The 27,166-nt window shown below is 40.4% G+C and overlaps 2 protein-coding genes across 3 annotated transcripts in view; one reads left to right on the forward strand and one right to left on the reverse strand.

Moving 5' to 3' along the window:
* The window catches only part of cerkl (CERK like autophagy regulator), a 40,050-nt gene extending 37,854 nt beyond the window's left edge, over positions 1 to 2,196 (forward strand). The window contains exon 15 of the mRNA XM_026144933.1: positions 2,143 to 2,196. The gene's annotated coding sequence lies outside the window, so the exon portion shown is untranslated. The remainder of the gene's footprint in view (positions 1 to 2,142) is intronic.
* On the reverse strand, positions 3 to 25,370 carry itga4 (integrin alpha 4). Of its 2 annotated transcripts, none has more exons than XM_026144930.1 (29): positions 25,053 to 25,370; positions 23,400 to 23,585; positions 22,866 to 22,984; positions 22,540 to 22,640; positions 21,122 to 21,254; positions 19,745 to 19,812; positions 19,308 to 19,443; positions 14,013 to 14,098; positions 13,811 to 13,873; positions 13,593 to 13,733; positions 13,211 to 13,316; positions 10,906 to 11,000; positions 9,941 to 10,031; positions 9,812 to 9,857; positions 9,395 to 9,549; positions 8,162 to 8,316; positions 7,886 to 8,038; positions 7,135 to 7,211; positions 6,652 to 6,793; positions 5,738 to 5,839; positions 5,357 to 5,433; positions 5,024 to 5,113; positions 4,756 to 4,843; positions 3,053 to 3,160; positions 2,765 to 2,890; positions 2,545 to 2,670; positions 2,364 to 2,462; positions 2,134 to 2,253; positions 3 to 1,935 (listed from the first exon to the last, which is right to left on the reverse strand). In XM_026144930.1, the coding sequence occupies exons 2-29, from the start codon at positions 23,570 to 23,572 to the stop codon at positions 1,834 to 1,836; spliced, it is 3,078 nt and encodes a 1,025-aa protein (XP_026000715.1). In that variant the 5' UTR covers positions 23,573 to 23,585; positions 25,053 to 25,370; the 3' UTR covers positions 3 to 1,833. The 2 variants fall into 2 exon arrangements, with proteins under 2 accessions (XP_026000715.1, XP_026000716.1); XM_026144931.1 differs by lacking the exon at positions 25,053 to 25,370 and adding an exon at positions 25,030 to 25,052.
* Between the last annotated feature and the right edge of the window lie 1,796 nt (positions 25,371 to 27,166).

Genomic DNA, 27,166 nt, shown 5'->3' on the forward strand with positions numbered 1-27,166 from the left:
GATGTTTAAATAGAAAATCCTTTATTTTAATAGAAAAGTGTTGCTAAAAGCAGTGAGACTCTCCAGTGCAGAACAACTTCACATAAGAACATCAAAGTCACTTATTAAAATATTAAAACACTCTGTGTGAATCTGTGAGGTGCATTTGTATTAAACACACACCGAGTGGAGGGCAGCAGCTAAGTGAACAGTCTAAATGGAGACCGTTAACACAATGCTTTTTTTTTTTTTAATGTATTACTTGAACCAACAAGTTATCAGTTTAAAAAGCCCAGGTGTCAATTTTAGGAAGTATGACTGAGAAAACTGACCACATCAAACATGTTTACTTAGTGTTTGTGATGTGTTTGTTCAGAAGATCATTAGGCCTCCCACCTACCTCACACTGGTAGGAGTGGTTAACCTTAAATGTGCTTTATTTAAAATGCATCACGTTTATGTTTTTTTCCTCTCTTGTTTTATTTGTATTAATTTTAATTTAAAGAACTCCCACAGGACAAACTTTTTCATGGGCATCACATTGTGATTGTTACCACATTAAACGAGCCTTCATGCCTCATTATGTTTGATTCTGTGTGTTTGACCCTCCTGGGCCCAAAAGGAGGAGGAGTGGAGGAGAAATGCTCATTTCTAGCTGCCCTGCGTGGTGCACTTGTGCTGATCTGGCTGTACATTGTTTTCATTGTTTTTCCCTCCACATACCAGCATGGCTTCCTGTTTTCTTCTTCCCTGAATGGCTTCCAAAGCGTCAGAGAAACTGTAAACAAGTGTGAAATCAGGCTCACGGGAAGGTTAAGGAACCATAGCACCAGGAGGCAGCACAGTGGAGGATTCACTGTAGAAAGATCCTGCATTCTGCTCATTTTTCAATCCTCTGCCCTGAAATTTCTATTAATCCTACATCAAAACTGCCCTCAGGTTCCTCTATTGTGAAGCAGTTTGCAAAAGCAAAAGGGTAGGTAAAAACAGATAGCGCTAATAAGCTGATCATGTCCTCCACGTTGGAGTATCCAGCCAGTGGTCAACATTGCTGGCTCAGTGAACTAACTTTGTGCAAAACAAAAATGTGTGGATTTGCATCAGATGAGCTGATTGTGCCATAAAAATTTGCTGGTTTAAGCAGAGGAGACACATCCCAAAACAAATAGTGGGAGCCAAAAAACGGAGTGATCACCCCTGTTACCAGCAAATCCCAGCAGCCATCACCTTCTTCCTCCAGCTGGACGACATCCAGTGTGTGCCACAGGCGTCAAATGATGCAGCACTGCCAGTGAGTTAGCTCTTTGTGTGTTTGTGTGTGTGTGTGTGTTGGTCAGCAGGTGAACAAAATTCAGAAAATAAGTTACACAGACAAAAGGAAGGTTTCCCAGAGCTACGAGCCAATCAGAGGCAAAGTTTAAATCACCTGAGATCATAGAAAGTGATGTTCTTTGTTTTGTTTTCTCCTAAAAAGAAGAGTCAAAATGAAGGTCATTAATCCCAGGAAGCTCCGAGGCTTTCCAATTGGTTCAGATTTGATGACTTCCGGTTCACTTCCCTTTTAATTAATCCTCTATCCATCGAACGCTGCAGTCTTTTTTCTTTCAGGTCTTTGGATTTCTCTGGTTCCTTTTTGTGAAAGCATGTCGGCAAAATAGTTTAAAAGGTCACAGTCAGATTCAGGAGGCGTTCACTGTCACGTGTTAGACTCAAACCCTCGGAGCGTAGGCGGATTTCACTGACCGATGACGTTCACAGTGCTGCAGTAAGACCGAGGCATGATGAACACTCTTTCATAGGTACAATGTGAACTCCACCTTGGGGTCAGATCACGGGCAGAGAGAACAATCTGGGTTAGGTAGTGCTTTCTCTTTTGCTGTGCTTGGGAACGAAGTCCCAGCTGTCTCTGTTGAACTCATCCTCCTTATGATGTAATTCTCTCTTGAAGAATCCAGCCTGACGGACAAAGAGAAGAAGAAAAGGTGAAGCCTGTGTATCAACTGCAAACATTAAACTGTAACATAATGTGGTTGGTCAGTACCGCAGAACTGAGCCATGATATTTTACAAGATGGTAGATTGTTAAAATACACCAGTTATTGCTGGGAGAATTGTCACAAAAATGAGTTTATGTTGAAAGACAAAAATTGAGTACCTTCCACAGACACCAGATGAGAGCTGCCAGGATTGTTAACCCCACGGCTAAACTGACAACGACAATGAAGATTTTCACCATCGCTGAGGGTTTCTGGGTAAAAACTGCTTCCACCAATACCTGGAAATGTGCAACATACATCTTTAACATTGCTGCACCACGGCAACTGTGAAGCCCAGACTCTCAGATCACACAGCAGTGTGTTCTGATTGGCTGCAGGGGAGTTTTACCTGTGCTACAGGATGATCCTGGATCAGGATGGTGTTATTATCTTGTTTAGGTGATGACATCACTGCCATGCTTTCCAGGATCATGATCCCATGGCGACCCTGAGACACAGAGAAAGGCATCAGGGACCAGAAACTCTGGCAAAATGCAGTGAAATCAGTCGCCTGCGTGCGAGTGTGTTACCGGAGCTTGCCGTAGTACGGCAGGATTCAGGTTGGCTTCCAGTTGGATGGTGACCTCTCTCCCCGCCTCCAAATTACCAAGGCGACACACTAACCACTCACAAGCCTTATCGGTGCGGCCACAAAACTGAACATAGAGAACAAAATTAAAGTTTGCACCCTTGCATAAGCTATATCTGAGAGACTACATTTTATGTGTGTGTGTGTCTGTGTTTGAGTACCATTCTACGGGTGGAGGTGGGCGAAAAGAAGAAGATGAGTTGTTTGATGAAGGAAGCTTGAGGGGCGTTGCAGTCGTCGATGACTGAAACAGTTGTGTCACTGATGTAACACACGCCTTGAGACGACTGCAGAGAGAATTCATGTGTTAGTACGGTCTGTTCTGTCGCCATTTACGAATAACTTTTCTCACGCTCTTGGCTTGTTTCACCTCAATTCCAGCCATGACACATGAGAAATCACACAGAACCTAAGTGTCAAACCCACTGCCGATGTTTGTGTTGATGTACCTGCCAATCGACCACTTGCAACAGCCTGTGACGGTAAGGTGTGAGGATCTTCGGCAGCGCAATTTCAACCACAGTGTCGACTGACCTGCTGGGACCGGAGTTTAACACCTGCAAGGAGATGGAACAAGATGCTGAGACTCTCTAAGGCAAGGACGTGTTCATATCAAGAGCCCTGTTTATTTACCTTGCGCTTTTTCACCTTTTGATGTGTGCGCACCAGTGAAAGTAAACCAAATGAGCACAAACATAGCAACAACTTCCTGTTTGGTTCTGAACACTTCCCTTTAAAGAGTTGCTAAAAAATTGTTGATTGGCTCCAGTTTTATGATGTGCTACTACTACTAAGACCAAAGGTTCCTAATTGAAACCAGAAATGACCAACTTACAGATGACCACTTTCCTAAACTCTCCAACCAGTGTTGATGAAATTGGACTTGCTGTGAATTTTTAGCTTCACATATGAAATTGTATTTTTGGACAGCTGCATATATTTTTTATTTTGGCCAAACTAGTCATTCTTCTATTCCATTTTCTTTGACTATATGCTGTTGAAAGTGCCGTGACACACAGAACTCGCACCGTGATCTCTGTGTTTCCTCATTTGCTGACCTACATTCTTAAATAAATAAGTTTGGTCATGCAACTAATGTCGTGACACTTCTGTGTGTCACAACATCCCACCTTGACACATCTAACTCTTCATAAACTCAGTACATAAGTCCATCCATCCTTTTCCGCTTATCAGGGTTGTGTGTGTGTGTGGGTGGAGATGGTGGAGTCAAACTCAGGACCTTCTTGCTCTTCTTCTTGGCATCAGTGCTAACCATTATGCCACCGTGCTGCCAGTACACATATAATATGTCATATTTATATAGTTTTTTTAAATATATTTATATATATAATATTTACAATATTTCTGCTAAGTTCTGCTATGTTATTGTATTTCTGCCAATATTATGTTTTCTTTACGTTATTGCAGTTCTGCTAAGTAATTACATTTTTGCTCAGTTCTTATGCTTCTGCAAAGTTATTACGATGTTTTACAACTTTTCAGCTTTTTTAGCTAGTTTTAGCAGACAGCTTCAGCGTTTCAGCATCCACACAGCATTTTTGCAGGAAATGCAAATTTTTCTAGTTCTCTTTAAACTTTGCGTTTGTGATCAGCAATAAAGCTTGTCATGGTGTAGTGGTTTAAATTTGCTTAAAAAAAGATCATTGTTTGCTCTCACGAGAAGATCCGGGATTAAAAATCTGCCTAAATCAGATACACAGAGCTGCACTGTGTGACGATCCCTTGTGAATATGGGAGCAGCCGAAAGTAGCTTTTTATTGTCCTGGTCACAAAATCAAATTTTGACATAAACAGTATCATTTATGTGCTCTCTGTTGTTTAATCAGGATAAAATGGAAAAAAATTGGAAAATATCGTATTATAATGTTATACTGCCTCAGCTCAGTGACATGTTTTAACAGAACACACTCAATATTTTTAGTATTACTATAACATACATACAGGCAGACATACACATAAATCAAACTGTCTGCAAATGTGTACAAGTCTACCAAAGTCAAATGTTAAATTTAACCTCAATGAGCTCCATCTGTTACTGTTTTGCTTGTTTGGTATTTAAAGCATCCAGAAGTGTGTTTGCATCCTGTCTGATATGAAAAAAAAAAAACCCCTCTGAATCAGGCTGACCTACCTTGTATGTGTAATTGAAGCTTTCTGAATAGCAGTTAGTGGAAATCAAGTCTTCATCTCTAACTTCAAAAGAGGAGGGAGTCACAAAACTGTAAACAGGCAGACAGAAAGCATTGGGATTAGTTCTCCGGAGTTAAAGATATCCTTTATTTCTGCACTCTGAGGAAAAAATGTTGTTCACATGAATTTCACTGACATGGTTAAAAAAAACACCCCAAAAAAGCCTTTGACAAAGCAAATAATAGTAATGCACAACAAGGTGAGCTCACCCGTGGATGTTCACATTGACTCCATATTTGAGAGGAAGGGTGAGGCTGATGGAGTTGTCATGGAGATATTCCCTCCTCTCATAGTTATCACTGCAGAGAAAATAAATTTCACATATTTTTACTCCCTGATGGTTTGATTCAAGGTTTAAAAGTCTATAAAGCTATTTCATATTCATTATTGTTTCTTCTTCTTCTTAAATGTTCACATTAACCTGCATTCTGCATACTCCTTTTTCAATAACACTTTATCTTCATACATTTGTTTGCTTTACTGTCATAGGTGAGGTGCCCACTCACCTCAGAAAAATGATGAGGTGAGCGGAGGAGATTTACCTGCTGGTGTTGACGTGAATGAGGTTTTGTCCAGGTGTGCTGTTCTGGTTGACATCCAACAGAAAGCTGATATTCAGCTACAAGAAAAAAACATTACTTAACATCTTCCTTCTTTATGATTTTTGCTGCTAGAACTTTTTTACACAATACAGGAATCTCTACTTAGCTGCGGTCCGTTTCACCAGATCGTTTTGCAATATTTTAAACAGATAAGTCGAGGAAAAATAGAGAACTGAAAGCACAAGAACCCGCTTTGACCTTTGATATGTGGACCACAGGAAGTTGAGGACCCATAATAGCTGGCTGGAGCACGACATTCAGGTTCCTCATAATTTTAGTAAGTGATCAGTGTGTGATTACCTCCAATTAGCTCGGGCTTACCTGGGTGTGCGCTGGAAGGAGGAAGCTGGTCACACTGCAGTCAACACCCACTGTTGTAGCGTTGACTTCCTGTGTGACATCACATCTGACCACATTGTCCTCCTGGTTGAAGAGAAGCAGACTTGTTTTGGTTTTGTTATGTATTATAATTTTGACAATGATCATTTAACAGTTGTGTGACTACCTGTTTACACAGCAGTTTTAACTGTAAGACCAGCCATGAAACATACTGCTGTCCATTGTATCTGCCTATGGTTGCTGATGACACTATCTAAGAGAGCAGCAGTCTGCTGTTCATCTTCATGTAGGTTCTCAAATAGAGTTCTGTTTTTCTAAGAATGATGGCACTTTTTTCTCATTTTACCCAATCAGCATCCACCTCTGGCAGCTTACTCAGCCAGGACCATTTAGGAGTACATACATGACGGTAGGTATGTTTTTCTGCCCTAAAAACAGCCCTGAAAATGACCCTGAAACACACAAGCTACACACCATTTTATCTATTGATTCAGTTTAGTTTTATTTATATAGCTTCAAATCACAACAATGGTTGCCTCAAGGCTCTTTGTGAGGTAAAGACCCTACAGTAATAGAGAGAAAACCGAACAATCAGAACAAGAAATCAGACTTGGCGACAGTGGGAAGGAAAAACTCTAACAGGAAGAAACCAGGCATAAGAGATTAAAATTAGTAACCGATGCAAAATTGTGTATAAACACATAAAGAGTGAGAGAGGTGAGGTGTGTAAAGAAAAACACTTGGTGCATTATGGGAACCCCTCCCTAAACCTATTGGAATTTAACTAAGGGAGTATTCAGGGTCACCTGATCCAGCCCTTACTATAAGCTTTGTTAAAAAGGAAACATTTAAGCCAAATCTTAAAAGTAGAGAGGGTATCTGAAAGTCTGACTCACATTTTGCAGTACTTTAATGTAGTGGATGTTGCTGGGCAACCGTAGCGTCAGTCGTGGCAGGAAGGCGTCATCTCCAGAGTTCAGCAGTGAGGCTTTCAACATGATAGTCTGCCCGGATCCCAGCGCAAAGTACTCCTGCTGACTGAAGACAAACACGACAAACAACAAGCATCGCTCAGAATCAAACTTTCTCTACTGTTGAAATACTTTTGATTTCTTTTTTGGTTTTAACTTGCAGATTTTTACAGTTTGATCTCAGGAGCCCAAAGTGTGAAGCTGAATATAACCAGCAACTCTGGCACTTACTAATTACAACAGCATACAGCACACATTCATTCTCTACACAAAAATATGCAAACACAACAGCTTGATATCCTTTTTTCTTCCTTTTTTTTCACGTATATTCCGGTTGTTTCCCTGTTGTTGTTTTTTTTTGTCATTCACACACAGCTCCCTGCAGTGTGTGTGTGTGAGAGATCTTACTGTGGGAGCACTAGATGAGCTGACAGCTGCATGTTTGTCGAACAGTTCACCAGGGAGCAGGAACGAGCAAAACGAGTCTGAGAGAAAGAAAAGAAGCAGCGGGTTAGCGGCAGCCGTGAGAATAAATAAACATTTCGATCGTGTTACTTCAGTGATAAATGGTAAATGGCCTGCATTTGTATAGCGCTTTACTCAGTCCTTAAGGACCCCAAAGCGCTTTACACTACATTCAGTCATTCACCCATTCACACACTGGTGACGGCAAGCTACATTGTAGCCACAGCTGCCCTGGGGCGCACTGACAAATAACATCAAACAACTTGAGAGGTTCAATAAAAACCCTCTGATGACTAACTCCACCTGTGAATTCCTACTTGTAAACTGTTCCTGCACTGCTTTATGAGTGTGAGCAACATGTGGGGGACGCACACAGCAGGAGGGTGTTAATGTGCTGAGATGCAGCTGAAAGCACATCTGGATAGGCGATACACAAAGTTTGTTGATACACAAAGGTCGAACAAAGATAAAAAATAATAATTTGCAGATGGCTTAATGTGTTAGTTTAGCAGTATGCTAAACCTATGCGTCTATGCTTTTATAGCTGATTAAGCTAATTCATTGTGTTGTAACTGCAAGTAGAAATTTTTCATTTTTATTTAGAGCAGATTTATAAATATAGATATTGATTACTGTGTGCATGATGGGCTGTTCTAGCTGTTATTTGCTGGGTCTTTGTACGTTAGCTTGATACCTGGCTGGTGATGGTGTTGCGGTGTCCTGCGCTCCGCTGCAGAATGGGTTTTAACGGAGGGAAGGATGTGGAAGAGGCTCTGCGGCTGTTTGTCTCCCTGAGACTGTAAGAAACCACAAACTGAACCGGAGTAAAAATGTCCCTCACATCTTTCTGTTGGAGGAAAGAAAAAGGGTTCAGAGGAGGAAAGATGAACATTTTAGCATCACTGCTGTTAATCCAATCAGTGCATCATATGGTAATATGACCAAAATAGACAGTGGGTGAGTATATTACCCTTTGGTAAGCCACATGGGCCACACAAGTGAGATGCCCCTGTCGTGCTCGTACACGCTCATTTGTGATATTGGACGATCCGTTACCGTGGAAATAGAACCGAGGTGGGAAGGACGGTTTATGGAGGAGGTCAGAGGTCAGATTATATTGAAGATCTGAAAAAGAGAAGAGAGAAACAACCTTCAAAAATCAGGCTGTACACTTTATGCAAAACAAATGTTGCCATTTGGAGAAGCTATCATCCAATCCCAGCACTGAAACTGCAATTAGGCACATTGCTGTTGTAGAAGAGGATAGAGGGAGAAAGAGAAAACAGCTGGAAGGTTGCATTTATGTATTTTACGATAAGGACAGTAGGAGTGTGACTCTGCAGCTTTGGCTGACCGATTACATAAAGCTGACCACTACATTCTTTTATGAGATGTTCAGATGAGTGGAAAAGCAAAGCTGTCAATTTACCAGTTAATCTATGTCCCCACCCTCACCAATGGTCACAAGGGCTGCACAGTGAAGGAGACGTGACGAAAATGAGACTGGCCTCTCCCTTAAAGATAAGGTCAGGAATTCAGGCACTCGACAGTGGCTCAGAGTAGAGCTGCTTCTCCTCCACACTGAAAGGAGGCAGTTGAGGTGGATTGGACATTTGACTAAGAGGCCTCCTCAGCGCCTCCCGGGAGAGGTGTTGCAGGCATGTTCTTCCAGGAGGAGGCCCAGGGGTAGCCCTAGGGCATGCTGCACAATTATTAATTTAAAAACTGTAAGGTAAAGACTCTACAATAATAAAGAGAAAACCCCAGCTATCAGATGCACTTGGCGACAGTGGGAAGGAAAAAATCCTTTTTAACAGGAAGAAACCTCCAGTAGAACCAGGCTCAGGGTGTGGCAAGCATTTGCTGTGACCAGTTGGGGGTGTGGGGACTAAAGAAACGCTGCGGAAGAGAGCCAGAGATTAATGTACAGTTTATATCTCTCAGCTGGGCTGGGAAACCCTCGACGTTTCCCTGGATGAGCTGGGGGAGGTGGCTGGGGAGAGGGGACATTTGGATTTCTCTGCTTAGGCTTTGGGTGCCACTGGGGACAGTTGCTGCTGTGGAGTGTTTCGGTGAGTAACATCCACCTGCTGTCACTGACTCTAATGATGTGCTTGATTGGTGTTTACTTTTAAACATAGGTAGCTTTTAAATTTTATAAATTAACAGATAATACACTAAAGAGGTGCAATTAGGGCAGTACCTATGTGCCCCCTGAAATGTCTGGACTGGACACTGAAGCAGATGGTAACGTTAAAGCAGGGAGCTGGATGCTTGAGCTCTCGGCACAGCGCCATCCGATCGTCGATCTGCTCCGGCAGGATCAAAGACGCGTTCACTTGAATCACTGGACGGGTCCTGCAGCACAAGCACACAGTCAGAGAAATTATCACAGCATGCAGACTGGGGTTTATGAATCACTGAAAACAACTGAAAACAAATAAAGCAGGAGGATTTTGTTATTTTCACCTTATTTTCCACAGATGTTGGGACACTTTTGGTTCTCTTGCACACTACATACATTAAAAAAACATTCCTGTTCACTACTATGAGAAGACGGTAACTACAGATGGAGTCTTTTTGGGTAAAGTTTCAACAGGAAGCTTCAGTGACGACTTACCTGAGAACCACGGCTGAGTCAGAAAGGAACGCACCAACTGCCACATCTGCAGAGACAGAGCGGGTTCAGCCTGCTTAAAACGATCTAATGAAACAAATATGGCAGAAGTTTTGGCACAGAATTGTTTACCCTTGTAACCGTTATCGTCAATGTCAATGCCAGAGCTCAGCGACTGCCCGAACATCCTGAGGTCATGGCCAAGGGTGGATCCAGTAATCCTCTGAAAGCACAATGTTAGGTATACCATGGTAAATGGTAAATGGCCTGTATTTATATATGAACCATATATACCATGAAAGCTGGTGTAATGATATTACTTAAAAGCACAGGAGGATATAAGTACTAATGTAAGCATGTGCAGGCAAGTATGCCAAAAGGCCAAATATAGCAGCCAGTGGCTCTTTGCTGCATTTCTTCCCCTAATCCATTTCTGTGTCTGTTTTCCCGTCTATTCTCCTCTGTGCTATTAAAAAGGCCAAAAAATGTCTCATAATATTCTTATACTTTGGGGGGATTTATCATTAGTATAACTCCCACACTGGTTATTATTCTGTTAATATCTTTTCTGATTTTTTACTGATCTCAGTCATAAAGAAAGAATAGATCATTTATCTTGGTTTGATTTGTCCAGTCACTACAAATTCATAGCTTTAACTCTTGGATCTGTGCTACTTTTCTCTTCTATTTTTTATCTATTGTATTTAATTATTTATGAATCTCTCTTTGAGCTATGACTGCAAGGGGATCAGGTCAGATTTTGCATTTTTGTTAGACGTGTTATTGCACTGGTAAGTAAAAAGTAAGTAAGTGACATTTTTACCTGCACGTCATCCTCATTATAGCCCTTGCCTGTCACTTAAAGACAGGTAAGTCCCCCACATACACGTTATTCTCTAAATTAAACAGGTGAGTTATATAACAATTTGCCCAGATATATCTTGGGGGAATTACATTTAGAGAACAAAACCTTGTTTTGTACCAAGCTGAAAACATGTTTACTTCTGTTGTAAAATTGGGACATTCATATCTTGTTTCATTTGAGAACCTGCAGTTTTTCTTTTTTTCAGCCCTGGAGGTTTTTGCTCAGTTTGTACCTGGGATGGAGTTGATGAGATGCCCTCTTTTCTGCCGTTGTAGATGTACACAGCTCCTTTAAGGTCGTCTTCATGTGGAGCACCAATCACCACATCTATACACACACACACACACACACACACACACACACACACACACACACACACACACACACACACACACAATTTTGTATTTATATACTTGAAAGGATTCTTGTTTTCACTTGTCACCAACCTACAGTGCCATGAAAAAGTGTTCATCCCCTTCCTGATTTCTGTCTTTTTTATTTTTACACTTTTGTACTTAACTTTTTCAGATCATCAAAGAGATTGTAATATTAGTCAGAGAAAACCTGAATAAACCTAAAATATAGTTTGTTTTTAACATAAATTATGATTTAATTTAATAAAGGAAAAAATTTATCCAAACTTACTTTATGTGAACAAGTAATTGCTCCCTAAGCCTTATAACTGGGTGTGCCACCCTTGGCAGCAAGAACTGCAGTCAAGCAATTGGCAATGAGTCTTTCACATCAATGTGGAGGAATTTCGATCCACTCTTCTTTGCAGAACCTCAAAGTGTCAGATTTATTCAGAATACACTGCAGGGTTTTGAAGCACGAACAGCCAAAGCATCTCAATCAGATTTGAGTCCAGATTTTGGCTTGGCCACTCCAAAAAGCCTCGTTTTGTACTTTTTGGGTTTGGTTTAACCAGAGCTGGACTTCCTGCATGTAACCGATCGTTGTCAGGCTGTGAAATGAACCATATTTTAAAATCTGCATTTGTATTTACTCTGGTTATCTTTAGGATGGGACAAATTGTTTTTCACAGCACTGTTTCAGCCTAACCTCATCTTTGATTTCTTTTCTTCAAAGTAGTCGTTGGTTCTTGTGACTTTTTACATAAAATTTTCACACGTTTTAACAAACTAATTTTTAAATTCACAGGGTAATTTTTGTCCTTTCTTGTTTTTTCAGATGGATAAAAGTATGCAAGAGTATATAAACATGAGTAAACACTAGTATGGTCTTTTAATATTTAACTAAAGTATCCTTAAAATATTGAGGTCATGGACACACTAATGCAGTCAGAGATACTTCCATTGTTTCAGCCATCAGCACACTGATTTACATTTATTTCTTGCCTTACAATATTTCCAAGTTTACTGTAACGCTAAACTTGAAATCAGTCTTCATAGTAAAATTTCATGACTATAACTTTTCCTTTTTTCTCCAAAAGTTAGGTGGGTCCACCGTGTGAGTGTGTGTGTGTGTGTTAGTGAACAGATACAGTGTGTCCCCAGACCATGGGTACACACACACCCTTTTATCTAGCTGTGGCAGATTAGAGGGCATGTTCAGTTACAGAGCAACAACAGTATGTCATTAACGTTTAATGAACATAATAACACCCTCCACCCCTCTCACAAACACACACACGTACAAACACACACACAGACACACACAAACACACAGAAGGTAGGGGTCTTGATGTATGTGTTAGGGCGTTGTGTTACTTATCAGGAAGTCTCAAGTAGTTGGTTGGCTTGTAAGGCACCTAAAATACATCATCACTACATGCATGTTTTTCTGTTATGTAGCTCAACAGCCAGTTAAGTAATGTAGTAGCATTTCTAATGTTTGTTCTAATGCAGTAGATCTGTGCAGAAAGTAAAGAGAGCAGCTCTCTAATTACCACTCTCAAGGTGCCCTGGAGCACACAAGTGAACCCACAGCTGCTCACTGTGGGTTTTGTGCTACTGTGACAGCTACTGAAGCAACAGCAGAGCATGTGCTGTTAGCAGTAGCTAGAGCAGAAACAGTAAAAGCAGGAGTCGTTTAAGTATAGTACTTATTTGCAGTACAAAATCTTCTGTTATTTGTAGTACTTGGAAGAGAATGAAAAACAATGTTGCAATACTCTTAGTACTAGGAATAGTTATAGTACTTGCAGGCAGGTTCACCAGCAGTAATATTAGCAGTGGGACTAGTAGTATCTGAAGCAACAGTTACTTAGACTTCACGTTTTTTGCACTAAGACAGTTAAGGGGATATTTACATTTTGCAATAGTACTGCCATCAGGATTTATCTTTATTTTTACTGGTATATATATTTCCTTTAATGTATTTTTAATACTAAAAGTATTTATAGGAGAAGTAGTCTTCAGAAGCATAAGAAGGAAGATTTTATAAACTTCTAGCATTAACTGTCACATATTCAGTACTTCTGGTTGTAGTAGTATCAGCAGTGTTGTGTATACCAAAGCTTGCTCCAATAAAAAAAAAAACAACAACTTCTAGATCAGTCGGCGTGTGATCCCTACCAGGGTAACCATCGTCATCCAGGTCTCCCAGGTCTGCGATGCTCTCTCCAAATCGGGCGGCGTAGGCGTTGCTGCCAGTCAACTGAAACTGCTCCTCTAGCTTTGCCTGAGAAAGGACACAGGACACGTTAACAGGTCATCTCAGAAAGTTTAAAGAAAGAAAGAAAATAAAGTCTGTGTTCACGATCAGGTTCTTTTATTTTTAATTCACAAAGACCCGTCCTCATAGCATCACATAAATCAGATGTTTTCATCTCTTCAGGGAAAGTTTTACTCGTTATACATGGATGTATGGAACTGTGAAATTAGGATCGACAGCAGAAACAATCAACACATCAGAGCATCACAGTAAAATAATACCATGCTCAGTGTTCCTGCCTACCTGCCCCTGGTTGATGTACACGTGGACTCTCCCTTCTTCTCTCACGTTGCCCGTTGCCATCGGAGCACCGACCAACAGGTCTGACAATCCATCGGCATTTAGGTCCACCGCACAAACACTGGAGCCGAAGTAGGATCCCAGCTACACAAAGACATGAGCTAAGTGCTAAGCAGGCGGTTGCTTTGAATGGGGAGCATTAATGCTAAGGAGCTTCATACCTCTTTTCCAGAGACTTGGGCGACAATCTGTAGCACACTGTTGTCTACTGTAAAGATGAAGACCTGCACAGTGTATACACACAGTCACTGAATTTAACATCACATCTGCTGTACATAACACAATTAAGAAATCTTTACATCACTGCACCAAAGATGCGCTGAAGGCTGGCGGTGCAGCCCTTGCAAGTCAGGTAGGTCTTACCTTTCCCTTCTGATTGTATTGTGGAGCTCCACCCACCACCTCCACACTTGCAGGACTCAGGAAGTGACCAGCTCCAACAGAATAGCCTGAACAACAGCATGGCACATGATTAATTTAGGTAAACTTTAATTTGGGTAAAGTTTCCATTCATTCTCATCTGCTTATCCTTATCAGAGTCGCGGTGGGGCTAGAGCCTATCCCAGCTACAGGTCACCAGTCTGACACAGGGCTAACACAGAGAGAGAGTGCCTGGGTGAAGTTTACTTTAATATTAATACTCCACTAAGTTTAAAAAATGTTGATATTCTTATGTTTGTCATACTCTGCCTGATAATAACAATTCTGTCCTTTTACTTAAACTGCTATTTGCACAGTGTGGCGCTTTTTCACATGACTGAGGCGTAGCTGTGGGCACAAGGATCCACACGAGTATGCAGGCATGTCACATAATTCACAAGTACACTTGTACAAGTACACATTCACTTGGTAAGTGATTCTAGAGCAACCGATTCAGGAAATGTCTTGTGAAGCAGGGAAGGAACCATTAGAGCTCTGCTCATTCATTTGGCACAAGCCTGTGTTCACAGCTAACCTATGTTGTTACGTATTTCCACCGCACAGGTGGCTGCTGGACTTCCCAGTTGAAAACTTTTACCAGATACTGTGCTTCCTGACTAAAATGTTTTCAGTATGGATCTTTAGAGAAAACTGGATATTTCTTTTACTTGTGAATAGACCTCAGCTAGCTCCTACCCCATTTATAGACTTAAATGCTAAGCTAATCTTCTGCTTCTCAGTGTAAATAAATAAATCCTTATGTCATTCATAACACTGTATAAAAACTGTTTACAAAGTGTACATCAACCTGAAACAGCAAAATAAGGTAGAAACTAGTCTGTTGGTTGACACAATTTTACCAGCAGTGGTGAAAATTAGATTTATTGGTTAAGGTTTCAGATCAGGTTTGGCATGTGGTCGATCTATACTGAGGTAAACCATTTGTGTGTGGCAATGCACAGACACGAAAAAGTCAAAAACAACCACAGGCTTAAAAAAAAAAAGTTCCTGAAACTGTTTCCTGTGTACACACACACACACACATAACCACATACACCAGTGGCCTGAAGACAAAACTCAGTAAAGTTTCTACCCCCATCATAAGTGAGAAGAAACCATTTTGCAGTCTGAGCTTGTATAATTGTCATTTCAGCAGCTCCTCACCACTGGTAATTGTGGTTTTTACGTCCCGTGAGAACCTTGAAGATGCTTTCACCTACAGTTTTCAGAACATAGCACCTCTCTGCTTGGCTTCCTGTTTCTCATGAACGCTGAGAGGTGATGCATATGCTAAAATGCGTTCGTATAGTTTTTTCGAAGTTTTTTCTCTTGGTTTCTTAAATGAAAACACGAATAAATATGACTTATGCCATGTCTATATGTACCCTTTATCCTCCTTAACACATGGGCCAATCTGCACCAACATCCTTACAGATTAAGATCTATATGTTATTAGAAAAATATATAGATCTCAGTTCCTTTGATTTTTGTATTTACTATGTTCATCTAATCACCCCCTGCAAATGCAAATGCGATGTTATGATCTCCGTTTTCAGTTGTTTCACCTGTCAGTTTCAACATGCGTAACTTATATTGTATATTTGTATATAATCTTGTGTGCGAGTGTGTGTGTGTTTAAGTTTTCGTCATCAGACTATATACACACCTAAATTGCTCAAGGATTAATAAAGTATAGTGATTCGGCGGTATAAGGCACATATTCAGAATAACAAGATAAACTAACCATACATGTCTGTGCCATACAGGAATGATGCTACAAAGTGCAAAACAATGCATCAACACAGGATGTAAATGTGTACATGCAGGTGTCATGACACGTATTCCTGCCAATGTTTTTGGATAAGTCTGCTGATCTAAGAGGCACAAACAAAAGGAGGAGTCTACCAGCAAAGGCACTCAAGTTATTAAGCCAACATCAATGTAATAATTAGACTTTAAATTTGCTTTGCAAATATTTTACAATAAAGAACAATCAATAAATAAAATAACGTTTGGGCTATGCACACTTTTTTTATACAAGAAAACTCCACAGGGCAAGTTCTCAGTTTCTCCAAAAACATGTTCACTGTGAAGCCGTGAGCTTTTTTTAGTTCCTGCAGCTATCAGCAGTGACAATGTTTGCTTTAAGTCAGATAACGTGGCGTGCCGATAATTTAGCGCCAAAATGCAAAATCAAGACTTTAAAACGAGACTCTGCAAACCAATGGGTGGCGACAGCGTGGTTATCTCTGTCGTTTATGATTATGAGGATGAGAGCACACTGTATATATATATATATATATATATATATATATATATATATATATATATATATATATATATATATATATATATATATATTAGGGGTGCAACGATATTCGTATTGATATTGAACCGTTCGATACAGTGCTTTCGGTTCGGTACGCATATGTATCGAACAATACAAAATTTGTAATTTATTTTATCAACTTTCCTTCTGACGATGCTGTCTGTGTTGAGCGCTCAGTGAATCTGCGTTCGACTACTCCGCCTAGGGTCGACAGTGCAGCCTAGGCGGAGTAGTCAAACGCAGATTCACTGAGCGCTCAACACAGACAGCATCGTCAGAAGGAAGAGCGCAGGGCAAGCTAGCAAGACAGAAGTTAAGCTCTTCTTGCAACATGGACCTCCCCCACCCTCATTCAGATCTGGCGTTTGGAATTATTTTGGTTTTCATGTGACGTATGACCCTGAAGGTAAGCGAGTCATGAACTAAAGTAAAACAGTATGTTGGATGTGACATGCAATGCTCAATTACATGGGTGGGAACTAGTGTGTTAGCGCAGTTAACTCGTTAACGTGCCCCATGCACGGGGCTATCAGGGGTAGCTCGTTAACGGAGATTTGCTGTGTTGTGGCGTTAAGGTCATTTCAACGAGATTAACCTGAAAGCACTAGTGGGAACACAACGAATATGACTGCACATTTACGCCGACATCATCCTAGTGCAAAGACAAAAACAACAAGCATGCTACTAACTTTAGCCGAGTCATTTAGACAGCTGTTAGCACATGATTCTCCTTATGCTGCTGAGAATATAGCCCAGAAGAAGCGGATAGTATAGCTTTTATTTTGGAAAGAGACATTTCTCTGTAATAAACTCTCTTTTCCAAAGATGAGTGATTCCTCAATCAGATACAGGGCTCGCAATATCGCTAGCCCGACGTCCTGGGGCTAGCGATTTTTTCAGTCGGGCTACCAAAATCTATCTCTTTCCTGCCTGTCGGGCTATTGTAGGAAAAATATATGTCAATGCTTTTGCATTCTTTCAGAAATGTAGCTGGGTAATTATGTCATTGGCATCGGTGAGCCACTGTCAATATGTGACATATTGAAGTCGCGTTTGAATTTGCGCTCGTTTTTTTGCTTTCACTTTGCAATCGTGCGAACTGTGTATAGAGAGCGACAGCACTGATCTGTGAGTGATGATAATTTGTGCACCAATTCCTCTGACATCGTCTTATTAATCGTTAGCTTACTATGCAAACATGACAAGTGAAATCTCCCGCAGCTTAAACATGTGAGAGGTTGATCGCGCAGAGAATCGCTGAGCTTATGTGAGTGAGCGTGTAAAAGCATTTCAGTTCTGCTGAGCCAAATAAGACAGGTCAGGGTGAAGAAGTGACAGCCAAATAAAAGCTTACCACAAAACGGAGAAGTTATGACAAATGAGACTATAAGGCAAAAAGAAAGTGCAGCTTTATGGTTTCATGGACAAAATAATTTCTGTGGCTGCAATATGACGAGCTAAATAACCAGGGCTGCACATAAGTGGTCCGCAGGTGCGCATTCGCTGTCAAAATAAAAAACACGCACAAGGGTTAGGGTTAAATTTAAAAACTGTACTTTTGAGTTAAAATATATATTTATAATTTTAATAATAATGTATCGAAAAAATATCGAACCGTGACACCAAAGTATCGAACCGAACCGAACCGTGAATTTTGTGTATCGTTGCACCCCTAATATATATATATATATATATATATATATATATATATAGGGCCCAAAACGCATATAACCAGATGACGTTGAAACCAAAGCTACGTGTTTGTCCCCAAATACTTAACAAAGCTTAAACTTGGTTCTCCCGGGAAGCAAAATACTGAACGCATAAAGTCTGTTTATATCAACTTACTTACATTTCCAAATTTAACTTCCACCTGGAATACTTTTATTGACTTTAGCAAAGCTAGTTCGACATTTTAATGAATGTGCAGGTTAAGTGAACTCACACTAAACTACGGTTTGTGTTTTAATCAGCTTTTGCTGTTTGGCCACTTCCTTTGCTAAAGCTGTTTACACCAACTTCAGATCTCACAAGAGAAAGAGAAAAAGCCAGTGTTCCTCTCTCTTAAAGCCAAAAATGCTTTAATTGTTAGTTTAATTTAATGGTGTTTTCTTATTGGTAGTAAGGAGGAATCATTTTAACAGGTACAGTAAAATAATGACCAGATAGAGTCTTCTCAATGTTTTTGTTTCTATTATTCACGTCTCTGTGAAAGCTCCATAAATGATGGAAGGAAATCTATGACAGTAGCTGTAACTAAAATTAAGTTGGACACTGAAGTGAAACTAAGGTGAGTATCATATTCACAGACAGAAAAAGTGCTACCTCTGTGTGACCTGTTATGATGTCTCCACAGCACACAGCATAGCCATGAGCAGCTGTACTAGTGATAGCATATCCTGGAAGCTGCTTCTTCTTGCTTTTTTTTATTTAAAACTTATCCTTTAATCTGTATAGGTTTGTCTCTTATAGACCAGATCAGACTATATTTAACAAAGCACAGAACATTTCCTTTGTTTGAGTCTCACAGCAAGGAATGAATCCCGGTGTTCAGCGGCGTTGGTGTGAAGTGGCAGGAAATGTTTGCATGAACAGGAACTAAGGTAGTCTTCTGACCAACATCAGCTTTATGTGAACACCTGTCAGTGAATCTCCTTTTGGGCGTGAGACTTTTTACCCCCACATGGTGGCTACAGCGTGTGAGTGAACAGCAATCAAAGAGCTTCACCTTCACATTTTGTCAATCCAAGCCGCAGAAGGAGAATTGTGTTTAAAGGAAGGGACAGAAGCACAGACCGACTCTCTCTGATGAGGCTTGTGGTGAAAGCACAACACCGGTAGGTAACAGCTGTATTCTGGAAGCGGGCTAACATCAGCAGTGCTGGTGGAGGGCCGCGTGGACTACGTACCCAGGTAGCTTCCAAATTTGACGGCTTCAGTGTTGTCATTATCGAGGTAGGCTGAAATCTTCCCGCTGGTGCTGTTATAGACCAGAACTGAACCAGTCCAGTAAGATGTCCCTGGTGCCCCCATGATGACCAGATCCTGAGAAAGAGAGAGCCTCTATATTATAATGTGATGACTTTATTTAAGCTGCATTATATCTATAGCTGAATATCTTAGATTGACTCTTACATATGTTGCTTTAAAATTGTACTTCTGATTTGATCATGTCACAGTTTTGCTCTTTTTTTTAAAAAAAACTTGAATTTATACATTTTCATAGCCTGAGGAGCAGCAAGAGGAGAGCAGATGGCTTTTTAAAACATGGATGGACCACATTCAGTCTGCAAGAGGAAACGGGGATGACACGATTTTAACAAAGCGTGTTGCTTATGTTACTAACCTCTGTCAGGAAGTTGGAAATACCCGCCTGACATGATCCATAATCCTCCCCAAACTTCCTTTGGTGGTCTGTAGGAGACACACAGGCATGTCAAAAGGTGAAGGTGAACAAACGAATAAATCCCTCTGCAGCTGAACAGCTGCTGGTTTCACATGCACACACATTCATATCGCTACAGTCACGGTCATGGTTTTACATATCAGGACATTATTTAAAAATAACAAGCAAAATAAAAAATAGTCCTTACCAGATGTTAAAATTGGGTACGTATAACCTGAGATGTACAATAACACAACATACTGGACTGTCACATTACTTATTTAACAAAAAATGAAGACAAAATGCAGAAGCAGTGTGTGAAAAACTAAGTAAAAAAGACTTCATGAGTCTTTTTGTCTCACTCTGCTTTATAAGATGTTTCCCTTCATTGAGGTTTGGGGCGGCTGTTCATGCACAGCTCTCTTAAAGTCCTGCTACAGCGTTTCAGTCGGCTTGAGGTTTGAACATTTGGATATTGTAACACTATGATTCTTCTCCTCTGTCAGCCATGAAGCTGCAGATTTCTGTTGCGTTTGGGACACTACATGATCCAGTTTGGTACAGGCTTTAAATATAGGACAGAGGTCCACACGTTTGACTCTAGAATACTCCTACGACGTGTTTGGGCTGAAATGCTGTTTGTTTTTGCCAAACTCAGCACTGTCCCATTTTCTCTCCCTCCAAATAAGTCATCCTTGTTCAGTCTTTTTTTAATTGCACTGTTATGAACTTTTAACATACTAACTGAGGCCTGCATAGTCTGACATGTAGCTCTTGGTGTTTTTTGTAATTTCTTTGAGCATTGCACAGTCTGACCTTGGAGTGCATTTGCTGGAACGTCCACTCCTGGGAAGTCTGACAGCTGTCCTGAATGTTTTCCACTTGTGAATAAACTCTCTCAGTGTAATAATAAATGAACCCTTCCCTGACTGATGGGCAGCTTCTCTAAAATCATTGTGATGTCTTTTCTCCTGAGCATTGTGTTAACACACACCTCAAAGCTCCAGACCAGCAAACTGCCGACGTCTGATGCATCTGGCTCTTAATTACCTTCTGAATTCCTATAAAATCAGGACTGTGTCTGTTTTGACTTAATAGCTGTTAAATAATTAATATCACTGTGTAACTTTATTTGTATTATGTCCTGATATGTAAAACCACAGAAATGTCAGCAGGTGAGTTTCGTTTTACTATGACAACTGTATGTTTGTGACCTTTATTGACATCATGTAATTTGTAGTTCTTTACCCTGTTCTACAAAAGGTTGCTAGGTCAAAAAGTTGTTCTCTCTAGTAGGAAGAGAGGAATAAGTGTAACCATTAGAGCGTGTGTGTGTACCTCTGTAACAGGGGGTCATAGCCTTGTAAGTTTTCATGTCGCTGCCAAAACGATAACACACCCCATTCGGAAGCTTGTTGTTCTGACCATCTTTCTTTGAGTAGAAGACGTTCTTCCAGCGGTGACCACAGGCCTGAAAACACAAACACACACACACAAACAACATGTGACATGCACTCATTACTAAGTCACACGTTGGCAGCAAAGTGTTGTTGTTCCCATGACCTAAGTCACTGTAACAAAAACTGTGTGTGTGTGTGTGTGTGTTGAACATTATCATTTTCCTGTATGTTTATTTGCTTCTTTCCCCCCCTGTGCTACACAGACGATCACAGTGAGGAGACATTTGGTGCTGTAAATACTTTCTCAATCACATCACTGCCTCCATTGTGTGTAACAGAAATGCCTTCAGGCTTTTCAAATGTTGCTGTCTGTTGTGCAAATGTTTCAGGCTTTCTAAGTGACTGACCTGCTGTTTAATGACTGCTGACTCTTTGTCATAAAGCTGGATGTAAAATGGATTTTTGTTTAAAAAAATAAGAGTCCATAACCTCTGAGTTTGTTTATGATACTGTTCTAACGTGCGTTGACGGTTTCTCTACAGTGACCCTGCACCTTGGATTAGTTTCTCTGAGTTCTCTAACTCCCTCTTTTTGCTTCATGTTGTGAATCATAATAGAGTAAAACAGGGAGTGCAAAGGATATTCATTTGTCACTATAATAAAAAAGAGACACATCCCTAAGTGTGCAGGATCTGCTAATAGCTCAGTGAGCGCTGAATTGTGGACATCATTGGTAATGTTACTAATCTAGTCTGACTACCTACCACTTTCCCAGCATCAAACAAACCTAACAGCACAATGGCTCCTCTGAAATGCTGAATGATACAGCGAAGTTATTTTACATAACCAGCACTAAAAGGGATTTCCATAAAAATTGTTAAAAAATACCTTTTTTATATAATTATATGATGTGCACCATGCCTTCAAAGCACACCACCAACCATCGCTAGCCCTGAAATGTTAAGCACTGCGAACTCTTATCTGCTGGCATTTGCAGTCTTTTAGATGGTGTCTGTTTTATGGCATGCTGCCCTACCTCACTGGAAATACCAAAAGTTTACAGCCTTTCTGAACAGCCACACTGTAAAAACCACTCTTCACCCAGAATGGTGAACAGCATTTTGTTAAAACTCGAGGTTTGTCTGACAGAACTGCCACAGGCCACGTGTTTTATGTCCAAATGGTGTTTCAGAAAGTCCACCAAGAACACCAAAGTCACAACAACGATCATGTTGAGGAAAATGCTGAACCAACGAAGATGATAAAACTAAGAAAAACGTGTTTAGTGTCGCTCATTGAGCATCAATAACATGGGGGAAAAACCTAAGTAGCACAGAGAGAGTGTGTGTGCGTTACCAGGATGTGTCCCCCTTCCTTTTCAGGTTGTCTGGATAAACTGACTCCCATCCACTGGTGATCTTGCTCGGCTTCACACGTCTTTCCACACCAAGACACATCTGCATACACATGGATACGTGGTTGACTGTCAGCATATCACCTTCACTCACCTTATATAGCATCTACAGTACATCCAGACTTATTAAATATATGTGTTTATAACACTAGCACAATAAAGGATGTTTTGGCTGAACTTGCATCTCTCATCTGAGTTTCATCTCCATCAACAGCTGGAGTAACGCAGGGGGAAAAGACTAAACGCAAAGGCTGACAAAAACACACACCAGCAGTCATGTGGTGGCATTTCCGGGGTCCAGCAGCAGCGATGCTGCAGCGGAGAACAGCTCCTGGAGACACTGAATGATCGGAGGATGTGTTTGCGACTGGCGCTCCAACTACTAACCTAAAAGAGGGAAAGAGAGGCATTTAGCACTGGTTTTGTCTTTGTCTCAAGTATCTAAATCGCATCTGTGTGTGAAGCATCAAAGAGCTGCTCTCATTGGCAAGAACTGGCTAACTGGTGTGGGCACACACACACAAAGTGATACTGTGTGAAGATGGCAGCTTACGGAGCGTTACTATGGCAATTAAATCAATTAGAATAAGACTGTAAAAACAGCTGTGAGTTATTTTACAATTTAAACTGCATGAGTGAGGTACTAGCATGTAGCATTCTTTGAAATGTAGTTTACGATGAGCAACGGCACATCAGTGGACAATCAGTAGTAGATAAACAGATCAAAAGTCAGGGTTAGGGTTGGAGGGGGCTGGTGAGTTGTTAGTAGACCAATAATGTGAATACTAGTAGTGATCCAGACCAGCTCTCTGTGTTGTGGCGATACAGCAGGACTGAGTATCCGAACATGGAGGAAGGCGGGCCTTTAAACTCCAGACTGTGGTCCTGATCCAGACTGTATCCTGCAGCAGGAGGAACCAGGGTCTGAACTAAGACCATGACCAGTGCAGACACACTGGCCGCGGAGACCTTCATGATGGAGGGCAAACTGCGAGAAGAAAACAGAGGTTATGCTGAATGAGTACGGCAATTTACATTTTATCGCTACACAGTTGGTCATTGAAGCAAATCTTTAAAGTTTCCTTTAGATTTTTCCCAGATTTTTCTTTTCACAGTTTAGTTGTGTCTGAGTGGGATTTATGTGACGATTGCCCAAAATGTGGCATTCCACAAGTGTGAGGTTATTACCAGCGTTTCCACTGTAGGACATCAGTAATTCATTTAACTGGACTTTATTGAAAAAAGGGGAAATTGCACAGGTTCATCCTCTCACTCACTTCAAATGACTTGTTTGTTGTTGTAATTTCCCAACAAATAACAGAAAATGTATTAAAAAAAATAATAAAATCAGCTTCAATTTACTTAATTCATGAGCAGTTAATCAATCAATACCTTAGATGAGAACAAAGTATGTTTAATTCGAGCATGCATCACTTTACTTAACACCACAGTACACAGACTATTAGCACGCTAAGTATGTCAGCCTGAGTTTTGGCATATGTAAATAACAAAATGCACTCTAATTAAAGGATGAGTTTTTGATGTTTAAATGTTTCACTGAGTCTAGACATGAGATAACCGGATGATTAAACCAAAAAAAAACCCCATGCTGATATATATCTACTGTCAGACAGTCTCAGAGTTACTTAGGAGACACACCCTTGTGAAGTACTCTGGTGTCTGGTTTTATAAAAAACCACAGCAAGTGGTTGCTTATATCCAACCACAGACTGAAAGCAGAGGAAATCACTTAATTTGTTCAGGTTAAATTAAAGAAAAGTTACATCTACTTTTCCATCAGTGCAAAAAATCTAAGTGTTTCTGCTGTCTGCTCTGGCTATGAGTTTCCCCCTGCTTCCAGCCCATATGCAAAGCTCAACTAACTGTCATCTGGCTGTTTCCTAATCTATACAGCAGGAGAAAGAGTGAGTGAGAGTGCTGCCAATCTTTCTTCCTGTCTAAAAGTGAACAAAAAAATTCAATCAAGTCGATTTTCCAAAATTGGAAAACTGCAAAATCTATTTTTCATTGTGCTTTTGTTTCTCTGGATTTGTTTATTCATCTTAATTTGCTTATTTTAGCCTGTTTGAATCATGCTGGGCTGTGGTTGCTCTTACAGAGTAAAGTACAAAGTTACGCTTTTCTAAATAAACATGAGCTTAATAACAGCTAGTTAAAAACTATAAGTAATGGTCCCAGACATTCAAACACACTGTTGTCAAGTTTCCAATGTCGAGGACCCCCAAACCTTTGGGTCATATGAAGAGTTATGACTTTACCGACTGCTGCCATTATTACCAGTTTATTTACAGACTCATTGAACCGTTAACAAAGAAATATTTTTTTCAGCCTGACTCCTCAGCATTGTTTGATTCTTCATCAGCTCTATCAGTCATTCACTGTATAAACGGTCCACATTTCGCTTACTGTACCGCTCAGACAGCAGAAAGCCTACCCCGGGTCAGACAGCTGTTATCCCGGGTCAGACAGGTCCAGGGGCTGACAGACTCAGGAGAACCGCAGCGCGTGAAAGACGTCTCCGTTAAATCCACTTTATTATTCCCCGCGGGTCTCGCTCGTGCGTAAATCCTCCTGTTGCTCCCCAAGTCTCCTAAAGAGTCTCGTGCGTGGACCGGCTTCGCACGAGACTTCTGTGTTCTTATTCGGGCAAACACGTGCAGTACGAAAGAAGAACTAAGACGAGAGAGTTTGAATGTTAAAAACAGAAAACAGAGTGAAAACTTGAGCTGAGCAGAGTTTCACATGGAGTCAATGAAACTGAGAGATGAGCGCGCGGAGACCCTCCCCTCTCTATTTGCGCGCGTGCGTGTGCAACGGTGTTTCTTCTTCTAAGCCACGCCTGAGCGCGCGCGGTGTGTGAGTGTGTTAGAGTCGTTTCGTCTTCAGTTGTCACTGAAGTGTGAATGAAGTTAGCGTTGATCTAATGTGACTGTCTGAACCGTGCAATGCGCGCAGGAAATATTCAGAAACAACAAATATGAGAAGTCCTTCTCTTAAAGTGTGAAGACAGAAAACACAGCAGTCGTGGCTCTAAAGTTTAAAAAACTCCTTTATTCTAAAAAAAATCCATCCTCACAACGGATGTTTCTATTGTTTCTATTGTTTTCATTTGTGAAACACGTGAAGCTTTAAGAATAAAGCACTATGCGGCCTGCAAATTCATATTCATAAAAGGTTGAATTTGAATTTTTTTTTAATTCAAAATTCTGAAAATATAAATGAACAGATTAGATTAGATACTAGAAATTGTTTATGCATTGTTTCAAGTGCTATTAAAACCCGACTGAATCCAATGTGATGTTCGTAAGACTCACAATAATAAGGCAAAAAATAAAAAATAAAAAATCACTATTTGGAATTTGGATCATTTTTGCAGTACAGGTTGTTTTCCTGCCAGAAAATATAACTAAATTATTTAAAAAAAAATAAAATAACATTTTCACACTTTAAAATGCAGTAATATAATTGTGAAACAATTTCTACAATACTAATTTTACTTTATAGATCTGAGTATTTCTTACTCTGCTACTGAATTATAACCTCGTATAGTTTCCTCCAGGACTCTAACTTAGTCTTGAGAATTATAATGAAGCAACATAGCGAGTGCAGTGGATGCAAAACTCCTTGTTGTTGTGACATTTTTCACCAGACACAGAAAAAAAGACCTGATCTGCTGATCACTCAGAGTACAGCAAGAAATCATCTAGTGGACATCATTGCTAATATTAACAAGCTTATCTGAATATGTTTCACTTTCCCAGAAGCTTACAAACGCATGGAAAGAGGATGTTACATTTTCCTAATGTACTTTTTGCTTCTATTTAAAGTAGTTTATGTCTGCAGTGTGAGCACGGTGGAATGTCTCAGCCATCATGTGGTCTCTAATTCTGGTCAGCTGACCATCTAAAGTATTGTTAACGCTGTGTTCAGAGAAGCAGCACTTCAGGCAGTGTCCAATTTTTTTAAAACAACAACAAACAAACAAACAGGTTGATGGTTGATGGCTGTGTTAGTTTTGCAGGATCTTGGTTACAACTAAAATATGGATCCAATGTAGGATAACCAGGATTCACCCTCGGGGAACTCTGTAACAACTTTTATCTGGATTAGCTGTTGGAAATCTGTTATGCTTGACCAAAATGGTGTTTGGAGCCAGCAAAAGCAAAAAATGTGTGCAAAAGAACGCACAAAGTCCATCTGTATTCAGGTAACTTACAACAGTACAGATTCTGGTGGTCAGATTTGGATACATAACGAGGGATTCCTTTAAATAGCAGCCGGTTATAGCCTGCTGTTTATAGCATGTGTATATTACAATGATAAGTGGATGATAGAAAAGGTCTCTTGACAAGAACCTTGTGAAATCATTAGCATAGTTCCTTCTTCAGTAAAGGTCACTATTTTTGCACTGGGAGAGCATTAACATGCAGATAATAGTGTGTAGCACTTCTGTAATTCCCCTTTCCAGATTTTTAGCACATCTGTAGACTTTCGGCTTTGTAGTGTTGCCTGTTGGTCACCAAGGGGACAAAAAAGCTCTTCTAAAAA

The sequence above is a fragment of the Astatotilapia calliptera genome, chromosome 16 (genome assembly GCF_900246225.1).
Source record: "Astatotilapia calliptera chromosome 16, fAstCal1.2, whole genome shotgun sequence".
Taxonomy (NCBI): Eukaryota; Metazoa; Chordata; class Actinopteri; order Cichliformes; family Cichlidae; genus Astatotilapia; species Astatotilapia calliptera.

Excerpts from the sequence above, each read along its gene's own strand:
- itga4 (XM_026144930.1), bottom strand. The coding sequence starts at position 23,572 with ATGAAGGTCTCCGCGGCCAGTGTGTCTGCACTGGTCATGGTCTTAGTT. Across the intron at positions 22,985-23,399 it reads CGCCACAACACAGAGAGCTG|GTTAGTAGTTGGAGCGCCAG; the intron begins GTCTGGATCACT and ends TCCCTCTTTTAG. Across the intron at positions 11,001-13,210 it reads GGATGACGATGGTTACCCTG|ATGTGGTGATTGGTGCTCCA; the intron begins GTAGGGATCACA and ends GTGTGTGTATAG.